General features: G+C 35.4%; 1 protein-coding gene and 3 pseudogenes across 1 annotated transcript; all 4 read right to left on the bottom strand.

Annotated features, from left to right (window-relative positions):
• Nucleotides 1-3,906: 3,906 nt before the first annotated feature.
• LOC149908110 (uncharacterized) lies at nucleotides 3,907-6,182 on the bottom strand (annotated as a pseudogene).
• Nucleotides 6,183-7,428: 1,246 nt separating this feature from the next.
• Nucleotides 7,429-8,605, bottom strand: LOC149908109 (uncharacterized). The gene has a single exon (XM_090103465.1). It carries the CDS (start codon nucleotides 8,576-8,578, stop codon nucleotides 7,985-7,987), a length of 594 nt encoding a protein of 197 aa, XP_089959591.1. The 5' UTR covers nucleotides 8,579-8,605; the 3' UTR covers nucleotides 7,429-7,984.
• A 2,883-nt stretch (nucleotides 8,606-11,488) lies between these two features.
• LOC149908108 (protein lethal(2)essential for life pseudogene) lies at nucleotides 11,489-12,261 on the bottom strand (annotated as a pseudogene).
• A 4,203-nt stretch (nucleotides 12,262-16,464) lies between these two features.
• Nucleotides 16,465-17,199, bottom strand: LOC149908107 (protein lethal(2)essential for life pseudogene; annotated as a pseudogene).
• Nucleotides 17,200-17,287: the final 88 nt, after the last annotated feature.

Raw genomic sequence — 17,287 nt, 5'->3', positions numbered from 1 at the left:
AGATCCTTACCAAAAATACAATAATGTAACCCAAGGTGTAAAAAAATCCTTAATAAAAATTCTGTCATCGCGTGCGCTGCGGAATCTATTCCTTGAATTACGAGGATGGTTCTTATGAAAAAAAACGTAAACATGTAGGTACCACGGGCAAGCCGGGGCGGACCGCTAGTATAAAATAAACTGCTTGTTTTAGTGTGATAATAAGAGGAAAAAAGAAAATAATGGAACATTCAATACATAAACACTTTAATTAATATTATTAATGCCTATATAGACTGGGGTAGAAGCCTTTGAAAATAATGAAAAGATAAAAAAAATCGCAGTCGGATGAAACCCATTAGAAAAGGAGGGGAATATGATAAAAATGTAAGGAAAAATAAATTACGGTCAATCCGAGTTCGGGAAGCGGGAGGGGGGAGCTTTTAAGAGAAAAAAATGTTTTCTCTCGATTTCCGACAAAACTACAAGTCCTATAGAAAAAAGTTCAATGGCAAAGTTGTAGGTAATTAAAAGTTCTACAACTTTTGTATTCACAATTTTTTCACATAACCTAAAAATTTAGGTGAAAAATTCAAAAAACCAAGTTTTTGGTCTTTTATTTCTATCTACTTCAAAATTTATTTTTTTTCTACGAAATTTGGTGGAAACTTACTTTATTATGTCCCAAATACACTGTAATTTATTTGATTGAAAATATTTATTTTTTCGCCTTATTTTGAATTAATACCAAAAAAACAACCTAATTTTCAATCGAAAAGTCACCCGTCAAAATATCAGCTTTTTTCAAAAACTTGGGGTGCCTTTTATTCATTGAAATCTCTACTTTCATATGGTGTAAAAAAAATAAACACCACCATAGTAAATGTTCTCAGGAAATGCATACAAACAGTCTGAAAATTAGCTTTTACTAAATCAGGCACACTTCTTGAACTCTATATCTTCTCTTGTATCGGCTTTTCGGTATTATTTCAAAAGAAAAATAATTATCTGTTCTAAGTTTAATATTTTACAGCATATTCAAAAGCAAAATGATGTCGATAAAAACATTTCAGGTAGTTCGAGAAGTGTGCCTGATTTAGTAAAAGCTAAATTTCAGACTGTTTGTATGCATTTCCTGAGAACATTTACTATGGTGGTGTTTATTTTTTTTACACCATATGAAAGTAGAGATTTCAATGAATAAAAGGCACCCCAAGTTTTTGAAAAAAGCTGATATTTTGACGGGTGACTTTTCGATTGAAAATTAGGTTGTTTTTTTGGTATTAATTCAAAATAAGGCGAAAAAATAAATATTTTCAATCAAATAAATTACAGTGTATTTGGGACATAATAAAGTAAGTTTCCACCAAATTTCGTAGAAAAAAAATAAATTTTGAAGTAGATAGAAATAAAAGACCAAAAACTTGGTTTTTTGAATTTTTCACCTAAATTTTTAGGTTATGTGAAAAAATTGTGAATACAAAAGTTGTAGAACTTTTAATTACCTACAACTTTGCGATTGAACTTTTTTCTATAGGACTTGTAGTTTTGTCGGAAATCGAGAGAAACCATTTTTTTCTCTTAAAAGCTCTCCCCTCCCGCTTCCCGAACTCGGATTGACCGTAATTTATTTTTCCTTACATTTTTATCGTATTCCCCTCCTTTTCTAATGGGTTTCATCCGACTGCGATTTTTTTTTGTTTCAAAAATTATCTACTCTAGTGTAATAGGTATTAGTTATAAAATTAAAATAATAATGATTTTTTAACAAAGAACTAAACCGCGTTCGAATGGTAGGAAGTTAGGAACCCTCGGAACCACTAGCTAGGTACATTTTGAAAATTTAATAAATAGTTTGGAAAATCCAAAAGTGCACGCCTCATAATTTTTTTTTAATAATTATTTATTAATTATTATTTTTGTTTATTTAATAACATTTAAACCACATCGAATCAGACCCTGAAAAATGAAAGGGTTCTATTCCTGAGCATACTCAAGCGTAAGAGAAAAAAAAAGACTCGATTAGTAAAGTATTTCGGTCGCTATCGTGTTAACAAGAAAATCCTCCGCACATACAGACACACGGACGTCCAAGACAGAACTTTTTTAAACTGTTTTTTAACTAGTTTAAATAACAAAAATGACATCAAAAATATCATGAATGTTAAAAATAGTGTATTTTCTTAATATGTGTGTGTATGTATTATCTTATAAGTGCAATGTATGATACATAAAGACATTTTAAGTTTGAAAAATCAGATGTTTTGCGCGAAGTGACAGTAGTACCCACCTCAACGCTTCGCTTATGAGGCGTGCAAAAATAATCATTAAAATAAAAAATACGGTCGAATAGAGAACCTGCTCTTTTTTTCATTTCGAATAAATGAAAGAAAATGCTTTATTGGATTTATAAATGCATGCATTTATAGGTACTACATTAAAATCAAATACAAAATTATTTGCTTTTTTTGAGCAATAGATAAAAATTTTTCATAATTATCAGTTCCCGTTATGAGTTTATCGCTTTAGGTATCGAGGTGGGTTATCGATATCATCTATGTTATAATAGAAAAGTAACAGGATGCATTCTTTTGAAGTTACTCTGAAAATTACTTTGGTACCTACCCTATAGATACACAACCCAAATCTGCACTGAAAAATAAAAACATACAATTAAAATAAGCAAAGCGCGGCCTTATTGCTAGGTAGCGATCTCTACCAACTTTAAAGTAGGTATGTATAGGAAAGAAATAAAACAAAACGTGGGTGAGCAAAATCAAGGCAATTCAAACAAGGAAAACTAAAATATTCAATAACTAGCTTTCCGCCCGCGGCATCGCCCACGCAGTCAAAGAAACACCCGCATAGTTCCCGTTCCCGTGGGATTTCCGGGATAAAACCTATCCTATGTCCTTTCTCGGGTATCAAAATATCTCTATACCAAATTTCATGCAAATTGGTTCAGTAGTTAAGGCGTGATTGAATAACAGACAGACAGACAGAGTTATTTTCGCATTTATAATATTAGTATGGATGTATGGTATATTATTTAAATAATTTGGAAAATCCAAAAGTGCACGCCTCATAATTTTTTTTTAATAAATATTTATTAATTATTATTTTTGTTTATTTAATAACAATTAAACCACATCGAATCAGACCCTGAAAAATGAAAGGGTTCTATTCCTGAGCATACTCAAGCGTAAGAGAAAAAAAAAGACTCGATTAGTAAAGTATTTCGGTCGCTATCGTGTTAACAAGAAAAAGGATCCGCACATACAGACACACGGACGTCCAAGACAGAACTTTTTTAAACTGTTTTTTAACTAGTTTAAATAACAAAAATGACATCAAAAATATCATGAACGTTAAAAATAGTGCTTTTTCTTAATATGTGTGTGTATGTATTATCTTACAAGTGCAATGTATGATACATAAAGACATTTTAAGTTTGAAAAATCAGATGTTTTGCGCGAAGTGACAGTAGTACCCACCTCAACGCTTCGCTTATGAGGCGTGCAATACATTATGCAAACATAAATAAATATTTCAAAAAAATATATATGGGCGGATGGCCATAATCATCAGAATCACCCATATCTTCAGTAAATTATAATGTTGGTAGAAACAAATGAATCATCGATGTTACAACAAATGTTATGTAATCGCACAAATCTATGCGCTAGTAATTAGGGAATCACTTGATCAATCGCTTTTAATTAGTTTTGAAACAACAATACACAAGATTACTCGGAACAATAGCGATTCGTCACAAACGTGGTGCCCTAGACGTTCTTCGTTTGTAACCAAGCAACGTCTCCAGCCGACCATCGACGCGACGCTCCGCTAGATCGACAGTTGTCAAATCTCGTTCCGATGTAATTCTCATCAGCCAGTAATACATCTACCAGCCAGTAATACTCCTACACGGCCATTCTGACTATCGACCGTCCTCGGGCGCATCAAATTGCAGTCCTGTAACAATAACACAATCCATCGGACGGGTATCTGTCAATATCTACCCGCTCGTCCATCCTGACAAGCTAATACGTCGTCGTCGTCTACGTCTACTACGTAATATTACGGTCATACAACAATAATTATCTCAGAATGAAAAAGCGTGTGTCCTTTCGACCACTCATGGACCGGACGGCACCTTTTTCTACTCACACAACAAACAATGCACTCTTTATCGGCATGTCCTATCCTTAGGACCAATTTTTTTACACAGTATCATTTGGACCGGACGGGTGTGTCCTTTCGACCATGTGCATGGACCGGACGACACTGTCCCTTCGACCACAGAACACTTATGGTTGAATCGGATAAATGTGTCACTTCGACCAGCCGCTATCAGCTGCATGGCTCAGACGACATTCCCTTCAACTAATGAACACTTAAGGTTGGACCGGATGAATGTGTCCCTTCGACCAGCCGCTATAAGCGGCATGACTTGGACGACATTATCCTTTCGACCACCTTCCACACACAACAATACTCGATGACTGTTCTCACTCAACGTGCCAAAATAGTTAAGTAGACTTCATGCAAACAATGCTCACAGATTACACATAAGTTACGGATTGTCTTGCTCTGCATGAATTTCGACCAACTTTCGACAATTCATGTTCAATGATTTCACGATCTCAGATGTTATGTCACGCCACGCTTTATTGGGATCGTTTTAGATAATCGTTAGCAAACTTTTCAAAGTGCGCATCACACGCTCTACTTGCCCGTAAGATGCCCAAGATCACTGCGCACAGTATCTGGCAACTTACTAAGATAGCTCTATTTTATCAAAAAGCAAGACGACCCGCTTTCAAACAAAAAGGGGACTGACTCACCGGATTACGGCCTCAAGATGCCACTCGACAGTCGTTGTTCGCAGACATTAACCTCTTATTTTGTAGTACCTCTACCTCCTTTTTAACCGACATCATCCTCTTTCGTTACAATTTGTTGCTACGTGTCCAGCTTGACCGCATATGTAGCAGGTTACGATCGCAATTTTCTCGGGAGCACGTGTTGCATTTAACGGATTTTGTTTTTTAGTTATTCCAGAAAAATCTTCTCGAAGACGCTTTTTACAGTCGGCTTGCCGGTGTCCGGGGATTCCACAAAAATGACATTTATCAGGAACTCTTGCGTCTACGAATCTAGGTTGTTTTAAATCAGGCTCTTGGATTTCAATAAGCTCCGATCTTCGCTTTAGAGAAATGCCTCTTAAGATTCTAAATAGCTGAGGTTTGGTAGTGACAGTATATGCGTTTAGCTCACGGCGTATAAACCATCCATCTGACATAAGACTGATATGACAAATCCAGTTATAACATCTTCTGGCATTCGAGTTTTTGGTATAGTTTCGATCATATTCCATAAGCGCAGGTCAGCTTCTGCTGCGGTTTCTTTTGTTCCAATTTGAAAATGCAATATTTCATCAAAGTAGTCTTGAAATAATTTTGGTTTACAAAATCTGGCCATTAAACTTTGTTTTACAGTCTCGTTTTACAGTCTCCCATGTCATTCAAATTTAACTTTGTCAAGCAAGAGGCGGCGCAGCCTTTCAGTGCATAGGTAAGAGCCACAAGTAAATCTACGCCCTTTAAATTTTTAGTCAGTACTATAAGCTCTGTAATCTTACACCAACCTTCTACATGCACGTCTACATCTTACTGATTAAACTCTACAAGATTAACTGTACAAGACTTAGCGCTAGCAGTTGCCACCGGAGCGCGGTTGCGTCGTTGCTATCATCCGAGTAAGTTAGACTTCCATATTGCTTAACAAATTCAAGGCGCTATTTTCGTCAGCTGGGTGGTTTTCCTCGGTCTTTAGCGCATGGTATATCCCACTTCTGATATGGGCGGATGGCCATAATCATCAGAATCACCCATATCTTCAGTAAATTATAATGTTGGTAGAAACAAATGAATCATCGATGTTACAACAAATGTTATGTAATCGCACAAATCTATGCGCTAGTAATTAGGGAATCACTTGATCAATCGCTTTTAATTAGTTTTGAAACAACAATACACAAGATTACTCGGAACAATAGCGATTCGTCACAAACGTGGTGCCCTAGACGTTCTTCGTTTGTAACCAAGCAACGTCTCCAGCCGACCATCGACGCGACGCTCCGCTAGATCGACAGTTGTCAAATCTCGTTCCGATGTAATTCTCATCAGCCAGTAATACATCTACCAGCCAGTAATACTCCTACATATATAACAATAAATACCTAAAGTTAAATACATAGATGAATATATCTGTAATATACATGTTATAATGTACGCACGTATTAATATAAACTTAACACGTTTGTATTAATTATACAAAAATTATAGATATAAATTAAGATGCAGCTAAAAATAAACTAAAAAAAAGAGACGTGAAATGATTTTTAATAAAATTTTAAAAGTACCATTTAAAGTTTGCGCTCGTCTGACTTTTGTGGAGAAAGGAACTGCACGAACAGCAAATGAATTATGATAGAATTTAGTTTTAAGGGCCGAAATCAGAAGCAAGACATTTGTCAAGCAGCGCAAGAATCTAGTTTTAATATTTGGATTTCTCCCGAATATAGCTTAGAGATTTTGAATTACACACAGTACAGAAGATGAAGGACATGGAAGGTACGCCGCAGGGAGTCATTGTAGCCTAGATAGAGATAAAAAGAAAGCAACAGAGCGTGGTTGCCGATCACACATATCAGAAGTGAAACTTCTTTGGCAAGATTCAAAGATACCAAAATCGTCGCCGCAAAACGTGACGGTATTGCCATGGCGCGACCTTGAAATTTTACTCTCAACGCGCCTAGAAGTTTCACTTCAAAAACTCAAAGGCTTTTTTAATAAATGCGTAGTAGACGTAATTATAAATTCTTCAAGCGAAGAGTGAACGGGTACCTTCTAGGGAAGCGTGCTCCATCATAGGCCACATCTCAGCTTACCATCAGGCGAGATCGTGGTCAAGCGCTTCCCTATCACACAATAAAAAAAGACCCCCATATAATTATTGTACTCGTCGGGGAACACATACTCAGGAAGCATGTTCCAGTCCCTCGCGGTTCGGATGAAGAATGTCGATCCGAACCGCTTTGTCCGGGTACATGGAACGTTTATCTATACTAATATTATAATTATGCGAAAGTAACTCTGTCTGTCTGTCTGTTACTCAATCACGCCTAAACTACTGAACCAATTTTCGTGAAATTTGGTATGGAGATATTTTGATACCCGAGAAAGGACATGGGCTACCTTTTATTTCAAAATATGTACCACTAGTACTTTATATATCTATTGTATATAAAAATAATTGTTTATATATCTTTTCGATTAATTATTTTCAACAGTCGGGTTTATGTTTTTTTCTAATGATAACTGCTTGTTGAGATGTCCAGCTATCTTAATCATGGAAATAAAAGGAAAACATTAAAAATAAACATTTCAACACATACAAAAACTTCTTTATTTCTGATCATTTACGACACTTATTTATTTTGAGAAGTAAATATTGTAATCTAATACATATTATAAAGGCGAAAGTTTGTAAGGATGTATGGATGTATGGATGTATGGATGTTTGTTACTCTTTCACGTAAAAACTACTGAACCGATTACAATGAAATTTAGCACACATATAGAGGGTAACTTGGATTAACACATAGGATAGTTTTTATCCCGGAAATCCCACGGGAACGGGAACTATGCGGGTTTTCCTTTGCAAACGCGGGCGAAGCCGCGGGCGGAAATCTAGTTATCGTATAATTTATGGACAATCGAAACCTATTAGGTATACACTATACATATTCAAGTCCCTCATTTTTAAATACATAGATAGGTATCGTATTTTCCTCTTTTGTTAGGAATAGCATAAAGGCGTATAATGGAGCGATAAGTGTGTAAATAACATTTAAATGTGCGCTGACTTCCTTTTCGTGTTAGTCACAAGCTACTTTACTATCTACTAATTCTATAAATATTATTACATTCACTGTGTTCTACTTTATCATTTCAACTTCCAAATTTGTTTGTTTTTCTTTCTTCGATGGAAATTCAGAATCCTCGTTGCTTCCATTCCCAAGAGAATCAAAAGTCCAATTATTATCAATTACCACATTTGGTTTGATCTCATTGACGGGGACAGAAGTAGGTTTATTACCAAACGGTGACTGCGTATTTTTCAGTATGGGGAAAACTATTTTCAGCACGTTATCCTCATATGTCCAATTACCCGATGCATCGACGTACAGTGGTAAGGGTCTGCTATTGTAGATATTAATGGAACCATCAGCGCTATGCCCCTCAATCTGGAGCAGACCTTGGCGCGCCTTCACCGATATTTCATCCTCTTTTAAACCAGTCATAATATATTCTATCACATATTTATCACCATTTATTCGACCGGGAATCGCGGTAACGGGAAACTCGACGTCGTCAAATAGATGGTCCATACGATCTCTAAATTCCTCAAAACGTTCATTGAATTGTGTCCAATATCTATCCATTTCCGTCCTAGGAAAGAAGTGTTGCTTATATTTTGGCTCTCCATTGACGGCGACCAAAAGGCCGCATAGTATTATTTTCAACATCATTCCTTAGTTGTCGAATAATTACTGACGACTGACGAGTTGCTAAATAAACCTGTACTTATATACCTACCGAGAACTGAGTCATAGTTTATCGCTATCCGTAAATATATGTATACATGATGGATCCCTACTAATTCGAAAACAACTCGTATGTATGTCTGTTACATTTCACATCACTGCACCGATTGTAATTAAAAAAATGTGTTACAAAGATTAAAGTTAAACTTGGGACATGATTTATAAAATTCACAAAAACTTTTTGGGAAGAATATAATATAGCAAGACAGGGGAAGGAAATATGTAGCTTTTTCTAATTATTATAGTTTATATTTTCACTAGTGGGCCGCCCCGGCTTCGCCCGTGGTACATATTTCGCAATTAAAGGTAGCCTATGTCCTTCCGATGCAATCTCGGAATCCCCACGGGAACGGGAACTATGCGGGTTTTTTTTTGACTGCGCGGGCGAAGCCGCGGTCGGAAACCTAGTAATAATATAAATTATTTGGTTATGTAATAGGAAAAATTAAATAAAATATATATACATATTATACACATATATTATTATGATATAAAAATAATATATCATTATTAACAGTAATTAGTGCATGTAATTAAGAGGAAAACATTATTAATTTGTACCTATAAAGTTAGACAGTACCATGGAAACAAATCATTAAGTACCTACTGTCTAAAACTCTAGTTAAATATTTCATATTATATTTGTTTATAAAATCACGGTAGAATAATTATTAATTATTACAATCTTCTTGCTTTTGATTATTGATCTTATTTTCAACTAGCTGTTGCCCGCAGCTTCGCCTGCGTGGAAAAGATAAATTTTCATGGTACAAAATTTCATCCCCTTTTTTATTCCCTTGGAATGGAATTGATCAAAATCGTTTTTTAGTGGATGCCTACGTCCTAACATCTACCTGCATGCTCGATTTCAGCCCGATCAGTCCAGTGGTTTGGACCACAGAACATAATATATTATATTATATACTTAGGGGAGGTTTGGACTGTGCGTTGATAGATCACAGTCAGTCACCAACTTCAACTCTTATCTTAAAAATATAAGTATTTTTTATGGTTTACTGCGAACTCTATCTAATTAAGAACAAAAAATATTCAAATATAAAATAAACTGCTTGTTTTTGTATTGAGGAAAAAATTTTGTGCGGTTTTATGAAACCACGTTAAAAGTGAAACTTAGGCACAAAATTATCGTATTTGTACGATAATGACTCCGAACACTGCTTTATACCTACTCGGCAGCCGACCGTCACGCGACATGCGCTACACAGACCAAAAAGTTTGAGACGATGTAATAAAAGTTTCACTTTAAAAAGAAAATAATGGAACATTCACTGCCCAAACACTTTAATTAATATTATTAATGCCTTTATGTATATTAGTTATAAAATTAAAATAATAATGATTTTTTTAACAAAGAACAAAACCGCGTTCGAATGGTAGGAACCCCCGGAACCACTAGCTAGGTACCTACTTTTTGAAAATGAATTTTCCCTTTTGCCTTTTGCCTTGCATTATCCCTTTTGCCTTCTTTGTGAAGTTTGCGGATCTAAGGTTTGCGCCTATCAAAAAAACGTAACAAATATGTACATATGAGGTACAAACATACGCACACAGATAGATTTACTTTGGCATCTATGAAGTAGGTTTGTATAAGGCATCCATAAGTAAAACAATAATATTTTAAAATTAATAACGACCTAATAAATAGCCATAAATAGCGAATTTTATGAGTTTATATTTTGTGCATAAATCGCCGTCATTTTTATTGTTTGCTTTGAAGTATTAAATTCAAGGTCGCGTCATGGCAATACCTTCACATCATGGAGCAAGGCGACGATGTTGGTATCTTTGAATCTTGCCAAAGAAGTTTCACTTCTGACACGTGTTCTCGGCGCGCACGCATTATATAACTTCCAGACAAGTTTAAATTCGTTAGTTGAAATTGTATACGTAGTATATTATTATTAGTCTGTGGTTGTAATGTTAGTTGTAGTCTTTTATCCCCTGCTTCTATCAGGGAAATAGTGCCTATATTGTGATACTAGCTTTCCGCCGGCGCGGCGGCTCCGCCCGCGGTTTCAAAGAAAAACTCGCATAGTTCCCGTTCCCGTGGAATTTCCGGGATAAAACCTATCCTATATTACTCGTGGATAATGTAGCTTTCGAATGGTGAAAGAATTTTTAAAATCGGTCGAGTAGTTTATGAGCCTATTCATTACAATCAAACAAACAAACAAACAAAGTTTTCCTCTTTATAATATCACAGACTAATAATAATATACTACGTATATAATATTATTAGTGTAGGGCACTAAGCTTGGTTTTTAATTAATTATAGCGCCCTCTAGTAGAATTGAGTCAAACTAGTAAATGTTTACGAATCTGCGAACACCAATTTTTATATAAACGATGACATAGATGTCGCTATTTTTATTTTTTAACTAGTGTAGAATAGTAAATTATCCATTGATAAAATTATAAAAAATTTATAGGTATATAAAATACTAGAGGTCCGCCCCGGCTTCGCCCGTGGTACATATTTCGCAATAAAAGGTAGCCTATGTCCTTTCTCGGGTATCAAAATATCTCCATACCAAATTTCATGCAAATTGGTTCAGTAGTTTAGGCGTAATTGAGTAACAGACAGACAGACAGAGTTACTTTCGCATTTATAATACATATTAGTATGGATTTGGATATTTACATTTTATATTCTGTATTATATTTATTTACACTGTCGAATTAAGGGTTAAATCCACATCAAAGTTACTATTTAAAATCAGCTAGGTATGTTCTTAGAGTATGTATTACCTAACCATGTTAATTATGTACGTTTAGAATCCAAGATATCAAAAGGAATATAAAAAAATACAGAAATTATGACTAGAAATAATTTATTAAACGAAAAACACATACCGACACAACATACTCATACCAAAAAAAATAAATCAGACCTCACAGTTCGCAAGTACGTACAAAATTAAATTAAATCTAGAGTATTATTTGGATCACTTTACTCCGCCTTTTCTCCTTCTAGTTGTTTCTTAACGGGACCAGTCTGGATGATCGGTACTACACGTTCAGTCGAAGATTTAGGCGGGGCTTTCAATGGCGCTGTGATGGACAACACACCGTCAGAAGAGAGCTTTGACGTCACAGAAGACTCCTCAATACCTTCCGGCAAAGGATACCGCCTTACGAAACTTCGAGAGATATATCCATGCTCATCTTGCCTCTCTTCGTGTTTGGCTTCCACCACTAAATAACCATCGGCTGTCTTCACCGAAATCTCCTCAGGAGTGAAGTGCTGCACGTCCAAGTTCACTTGAAATTTGTCTTTTTCATTTTTAATCGTTGATCCTTCATCTTCATTGGACACTCGAAGGTTTCTCCATGGCCTGTAGTAGTTGTTGTTGACTTGTGGAACCGCAAGGATGGTAAGATAATCATTTGGCGTTAGTCCCAAGCCGAAATGTTGGTCCAATAGATGCTGCCGTGGTCGTGGCCGCTGTGGACGATCATATTCGAAGAACAGTGGATACATGGACCTGATGGAGTATTTAAAATACTTATTACACACAAATCAATAACTTAATGCACTTTAATTCACTCGGCGAATTGCTTTGCGTACACTTGAGAGTTGTCAGAATCTGAATGACATATGCCGAAAAGCCGGTTGAGTATTTATATCACAAAGCGCCATCTCGTAGCGAGGAGAAATATAACGAAAAATCTAGAACATCTAGAGAATTCGTGAGTTTACGCGCATGTGCTCAGTCTGGGCAGGGGTTATAAACCTTTGGTTTTTCTAGTTCCGTTTACAATTATTATGTAACTTTTAATTAATCATTGTTCAAAATAAATATGTTATAATTATTATAAAAAATTAAATGGAAATAATTATCACAGTAACTTATAGAAACATAAGTTTTCTCTTTTCAATTTTAGTATTATTAAGCTATTGCATAGCTTCTATCGCGGGCCTTGAGCGCGGGGACCGAATCGAGAAATTCCGTAACGAAAAAACCTCACGCTCCCCACTCCGACGGGCTTGGAGGTGTGGCTTGAAGGCATTGCGCATGCTATGCAATAGCTTTACCACGAGTCCCCGAGTGCCACAAGTCTTTTTTTTTTCAAATTTAATAAACCTGAACAAATACAGTAATTACAGTTTATAGCTACAGCAAAAAGCTAAGACCTTTATTTAAAACTAGCTTTCCGCCTGCGGCTTCGCCCGCGTTTTCAAAAAATACCCGCATAGTTCCCGTTCCCGTGGGATTTCCGGGATAAAACCTAGCCTATGTCACTCAGAAATGATGTAGCTTTCCAACAGTGAAAGAATTTTTCAAATCTGCCAAGTAGTTTCGGAGCCTATTCAATTCATACAAACAAACAAACAAAAAATCAAACCTTTCCTCTTTATAATATTTGTATAGATGTATAGATTATCACAGTAATAATTATGTATGTATGTATGGTTTTCACGCATAAACTACTGGACCGATTTCAAAAATTCTTTCACCATTAGAAAGCTGCATCTTCACTGAGCAACATAGGCTATATTGCATTTTCAAAAAAATTAGAGATCCTTATCAAAAATGCAATAATGTAACCCAAGATGTAAGAAAATCCTCTATCTGTGCGGGTAAAACCGCAGGGCATTGCTAGTTTATAATATTTCTTATTGGATTTTATTATAATATTGATTGTGTTGTTTTCTTCAATCACTATTGCACGCCTCATAAGCGAAGCGTTGAGGTGGGTACTACTGTCACTTCGCGCAAAACATCTGATTTTTCAAACTTAAAATGTCTTTATGTATCATACATTGCACTTGTAAGATAATACATACACACACATATTAAGAAAAAACACTATTTTTAACGTTCATGATATTTTTGATGTCATTTTTGTTATTTAAACTAGTTAAAAAACAGTTTAAAAAAGTTCTGTCTTGGACGTCCGTGTGTCTGTATGTGCGGATCCTTTTTCTTGTTAACACGATAGCGACCGAAATACTTTACTAATCGAGTCTTTTTTTTTCTCTTACGCTTGAGTATGCTCAGGAATAGAACCCTTTCATTTTTCAGGGTCTGATTCGATGTGGTTTAATTGTTATTAAATAAACAAAAATAATAATTAATAAATATTTATTAAAAAAAAATTATGAGGCGTGCACTTTTGGATTTTCCAAATTATTTAAATCTCCCATTCAAAAAAATGCTACATTATCATTACATTCAAATCGAACCAATAATTTAAAAAAAATACAATAATAATATTATATTAATTATTACACATGGTGAGCAAAAAAGGTTGTCAAGAAATGACTACGTAATACTTTATACTATTCAACAAAAGATGGCGCTATTTTAAAAAATTGAAACTTAACTTAAGTTTCTAGAAATTTCCTTACCTTCATTTCAAAGTTGACTGTTGATCTTTATTAAGAAAAAAATTAGAATCGCCAAAAATATTTGATTTCATTTTTTGTGTATTCATTTGTGTTAAATAATTTTTTATCACAATAATATTATTATTAAAATGTACACAAAATTTATTCCGCTGCTAAACACTAGATGGCTCTAAATTCAAAAATCTTTGCATACTTCTTTGATTTCTCTCATGTGTTAAGTATTTTAAGAAACAGAGACCTAGATAAATATATATTAATAATATAAGGTGGTAGGTATATGAACACAATTCCGTTCAGTATTTAAATATTATATTATTTACCTGTTCTGTGCCTGTACTATATTTTGTATGCATAATGTATTCGGAAGCCAATCCTATTGCCAAGGTAAATAAAGCATATAAATTTTCACATCAATTTTAGTACAGATACATAAGTCTAATGACGTGATAAGTCGTGTTTATTTTTAGTATTGCTTTGAATCATTATTATTAAAATAACTATGATCAATTGATAATTTCTTTAATTTACCGAAATGTTATTTTAATTTGATTATTATATTAAAGAAGATTAGAGGCGCACAGATTCTAGTCATCGCCACATGGTTGACGTTCCATGTGGATCGACTGTGGGATCAACATTCTTTATTCGAACCGCTAGGGACTGAAACATGCTTCCTGAATCTATGTTCCCCGATGAGTACAATATGGGGGCAGGGGGTCTTCAAGAGGAGAGTGAACAGGAAAATTCTAGGGAAGCACGCTCCATCTTAGGCCACATCTCAGCTTACCATCAGGCGAGATCGTGGCCAAGCGCTCCCCTAACGCAGCATAAAAAAAAAGATTAATCACTAATTACTTATAAACTGAATCTCTACAGTACCTATAATAAATGTGAAAGTTTGGAAATTTCGATGGATGTATGTGTACGTTTGTCAATCAACACGAAACTACTGAATAGATTTTGATAAAACTTGGCAGTGATACATTTATACATTTTTGTATAGAATTTCGCATAGAAATACAATCTTTCGATAGCGGTTTTATCCGCTAGTGTAACCCGCGGGTTTCACTAGTTACATATCGTATGTCAATGAAATTATAATGGTAAAATTATACAACATGTCAACGTCTAACACACAGATTTCCAGACAAGAAAGGCTGAACCGATATTGGTGAAGTTTTCTTAAAGATAGTTCATAAGACCTTGGAGATCATAGGCAATTTTTTATCACTCAAGCAAAACTACCAAGTATATTGCGATATATTTTATACCTTTTTATATTTAGTTCCTATTAAATTAAAAATGATATTAGTTAGGTATCAAGAAATATACCTACCATACCTACTACGATTAACAAACCGAAGCCGAATAGGGTAATACCTAGTAGACCGGGAGATACTGACACAAAATTTCGAGTCATTTGTAACAGGATGGCGGTTCTACAGGGGTCTTAGTACGCAATAAACAAAAAGAAAAACGATGGCGTGAACGCTGGTACCGGCGGCTTAGTCGCGTGGGCGTTAGTCGAACTCGTCGGAAAATAGCGAAAGTCAAACGATTTGTAACAGTATGGCACTTATTTTTCCTGTAAGTTTGAGGATCAACAAATATAAATACAAAATTTCAAAGATCTATGTGTTGGAAATCTTCACTTATATAAATTAATAATAAATTAAGTTTTCAAGTATGACAGCACTTTTTCCCCCTACTAGAAGTATGGCAAATATAATAATGGTCACATTTTATCAAATACTCTCCAAAAATCCAAATGCAATACTGGTACAAAAAGTTTGGCGAAATAAAATTTTTTTGCAGATTTTCGGCGGTATGGCGACCATTTGGAATCGTCCGAAAAGTATGGCATGGCGATTTTTGTAAATGGCTGTACGACGATAGTTACCTGTGCAAAAGTTAGCCTGGTACAAATGGTTGAATGATTGTTTTATTTAAATCAACACATTCGCATCGGTATGGCGGGCTGTAAGTCACACCGGAAAAGTATGGCATGACACTACCGCCTACTACTTTTTTATGGGCTATCGGTAAATTCTAAAATTTTTGTGTTACAAATCGTTTGACTTTCGCTATTTTTCCGACGAGTTCGACAAACGCCCACGCGACTAAGCCACCGGTACCAGCGTTCACACCATCATTTTTCTTTTTGTCATTGCGTACTAAGACCCCTGTAAAACCGCCATCCTTGTTACAAATGACTCGAAATTTTGTGTCAGTATCTCCCGGTCTATAGGTCATTACGTATGTTCGTGTAAACACAATAGTTATTTTTATAATTGTTTTATGTCAACACAATATCTAAAAAGGTTTCAGAATATTTAATTTTTGTTAATAATCGGAAAGCTCTTTCATAAAATTTTGTAATTCCAAGGTATCGTCATTGAAAAAATGAAACAATAAAGTAATTATAACGAAATAAAAATATATTTACAATGGTTATAGTTATTTCTTACATACACTGTAAACTTATCACTTAAAAAACAAAAATAGTCGCATCAGTCTTTAAATTAAAAAAACATATCGCAGAGTTTAATTTGCCTCTTCAACTTTTGGTTGCTCTGACTCGGAAGATCCTTTTTGTCTTCTAATAGGTCCTGTGTGGGTTATGGGGACGATCCTTTCACCGGATGATGGCAATGGGAGTACCTTTGGGGCTGTCACAGTTAGCACACCATCAGAAGAAAGTTTGGACTGCACTGTATCTGGCAAGCAGCCTTGTGGCAACGCGTACCGTCTAACAAATTGCCGGGAAATATAGCCATGCTCATCACGCTTTTCTTCATGTTTTCCTTCAACGGTCACGAAACCATCACCAACCTTAACGTTTATTTCGTCCGGGGCGAAATGCTGCACGTCGACGTTAACTTGGAATTTCTCATTGTCCGATGATATCTTCGTTCCTTCTAGAGCGAGCTGGTTCATTGCGGATGAAAGCTGTTCCATCTGCCTCAACATAATATCTTCCCATGGCCTGGCTGACCAGGGTTGGAAGAATTCGCGAGGTACTATCTGGTTGAAGTTCGGCATGTAAAAGTTCGGGGACAGCAGATCGCGCTCCATCATCTTGAAGGGACGTTCGTCGAAAAATTGCGGAATTAGAGACATCTTGAAATTATCGCGTAAATATCACGCGTACTCTCGATTCTTCGCTTCGATTCACACTCGTCTTTACTTGTGTATAACTGCCGTATCCACGTAAGACCGGCGCTTATATAGTTGAATTCAACGCCACCTAGTAGAAATGA

This window comes from Colias eurytheme, chromosome 6 (assembly GCF_061535395.1).
Source record: "Colias eurytheme isolate Ceu_HAF_F1 chromosome 6, ilColEury1 Martin Lab GWU primary, whole genome shotgun sequence".
Taxonomy (NCBI): Eukaryota; Metazoa; Arthropoda; class Insecta; order Lepidoptera; family Pieridae; genus Colias; species Colias eurytheme.
The sequence above is the reverse complement of the archived record's forward strand: the minus strand, read 5'-3'. Positions and strand labels throughout refer to the sequence as shown.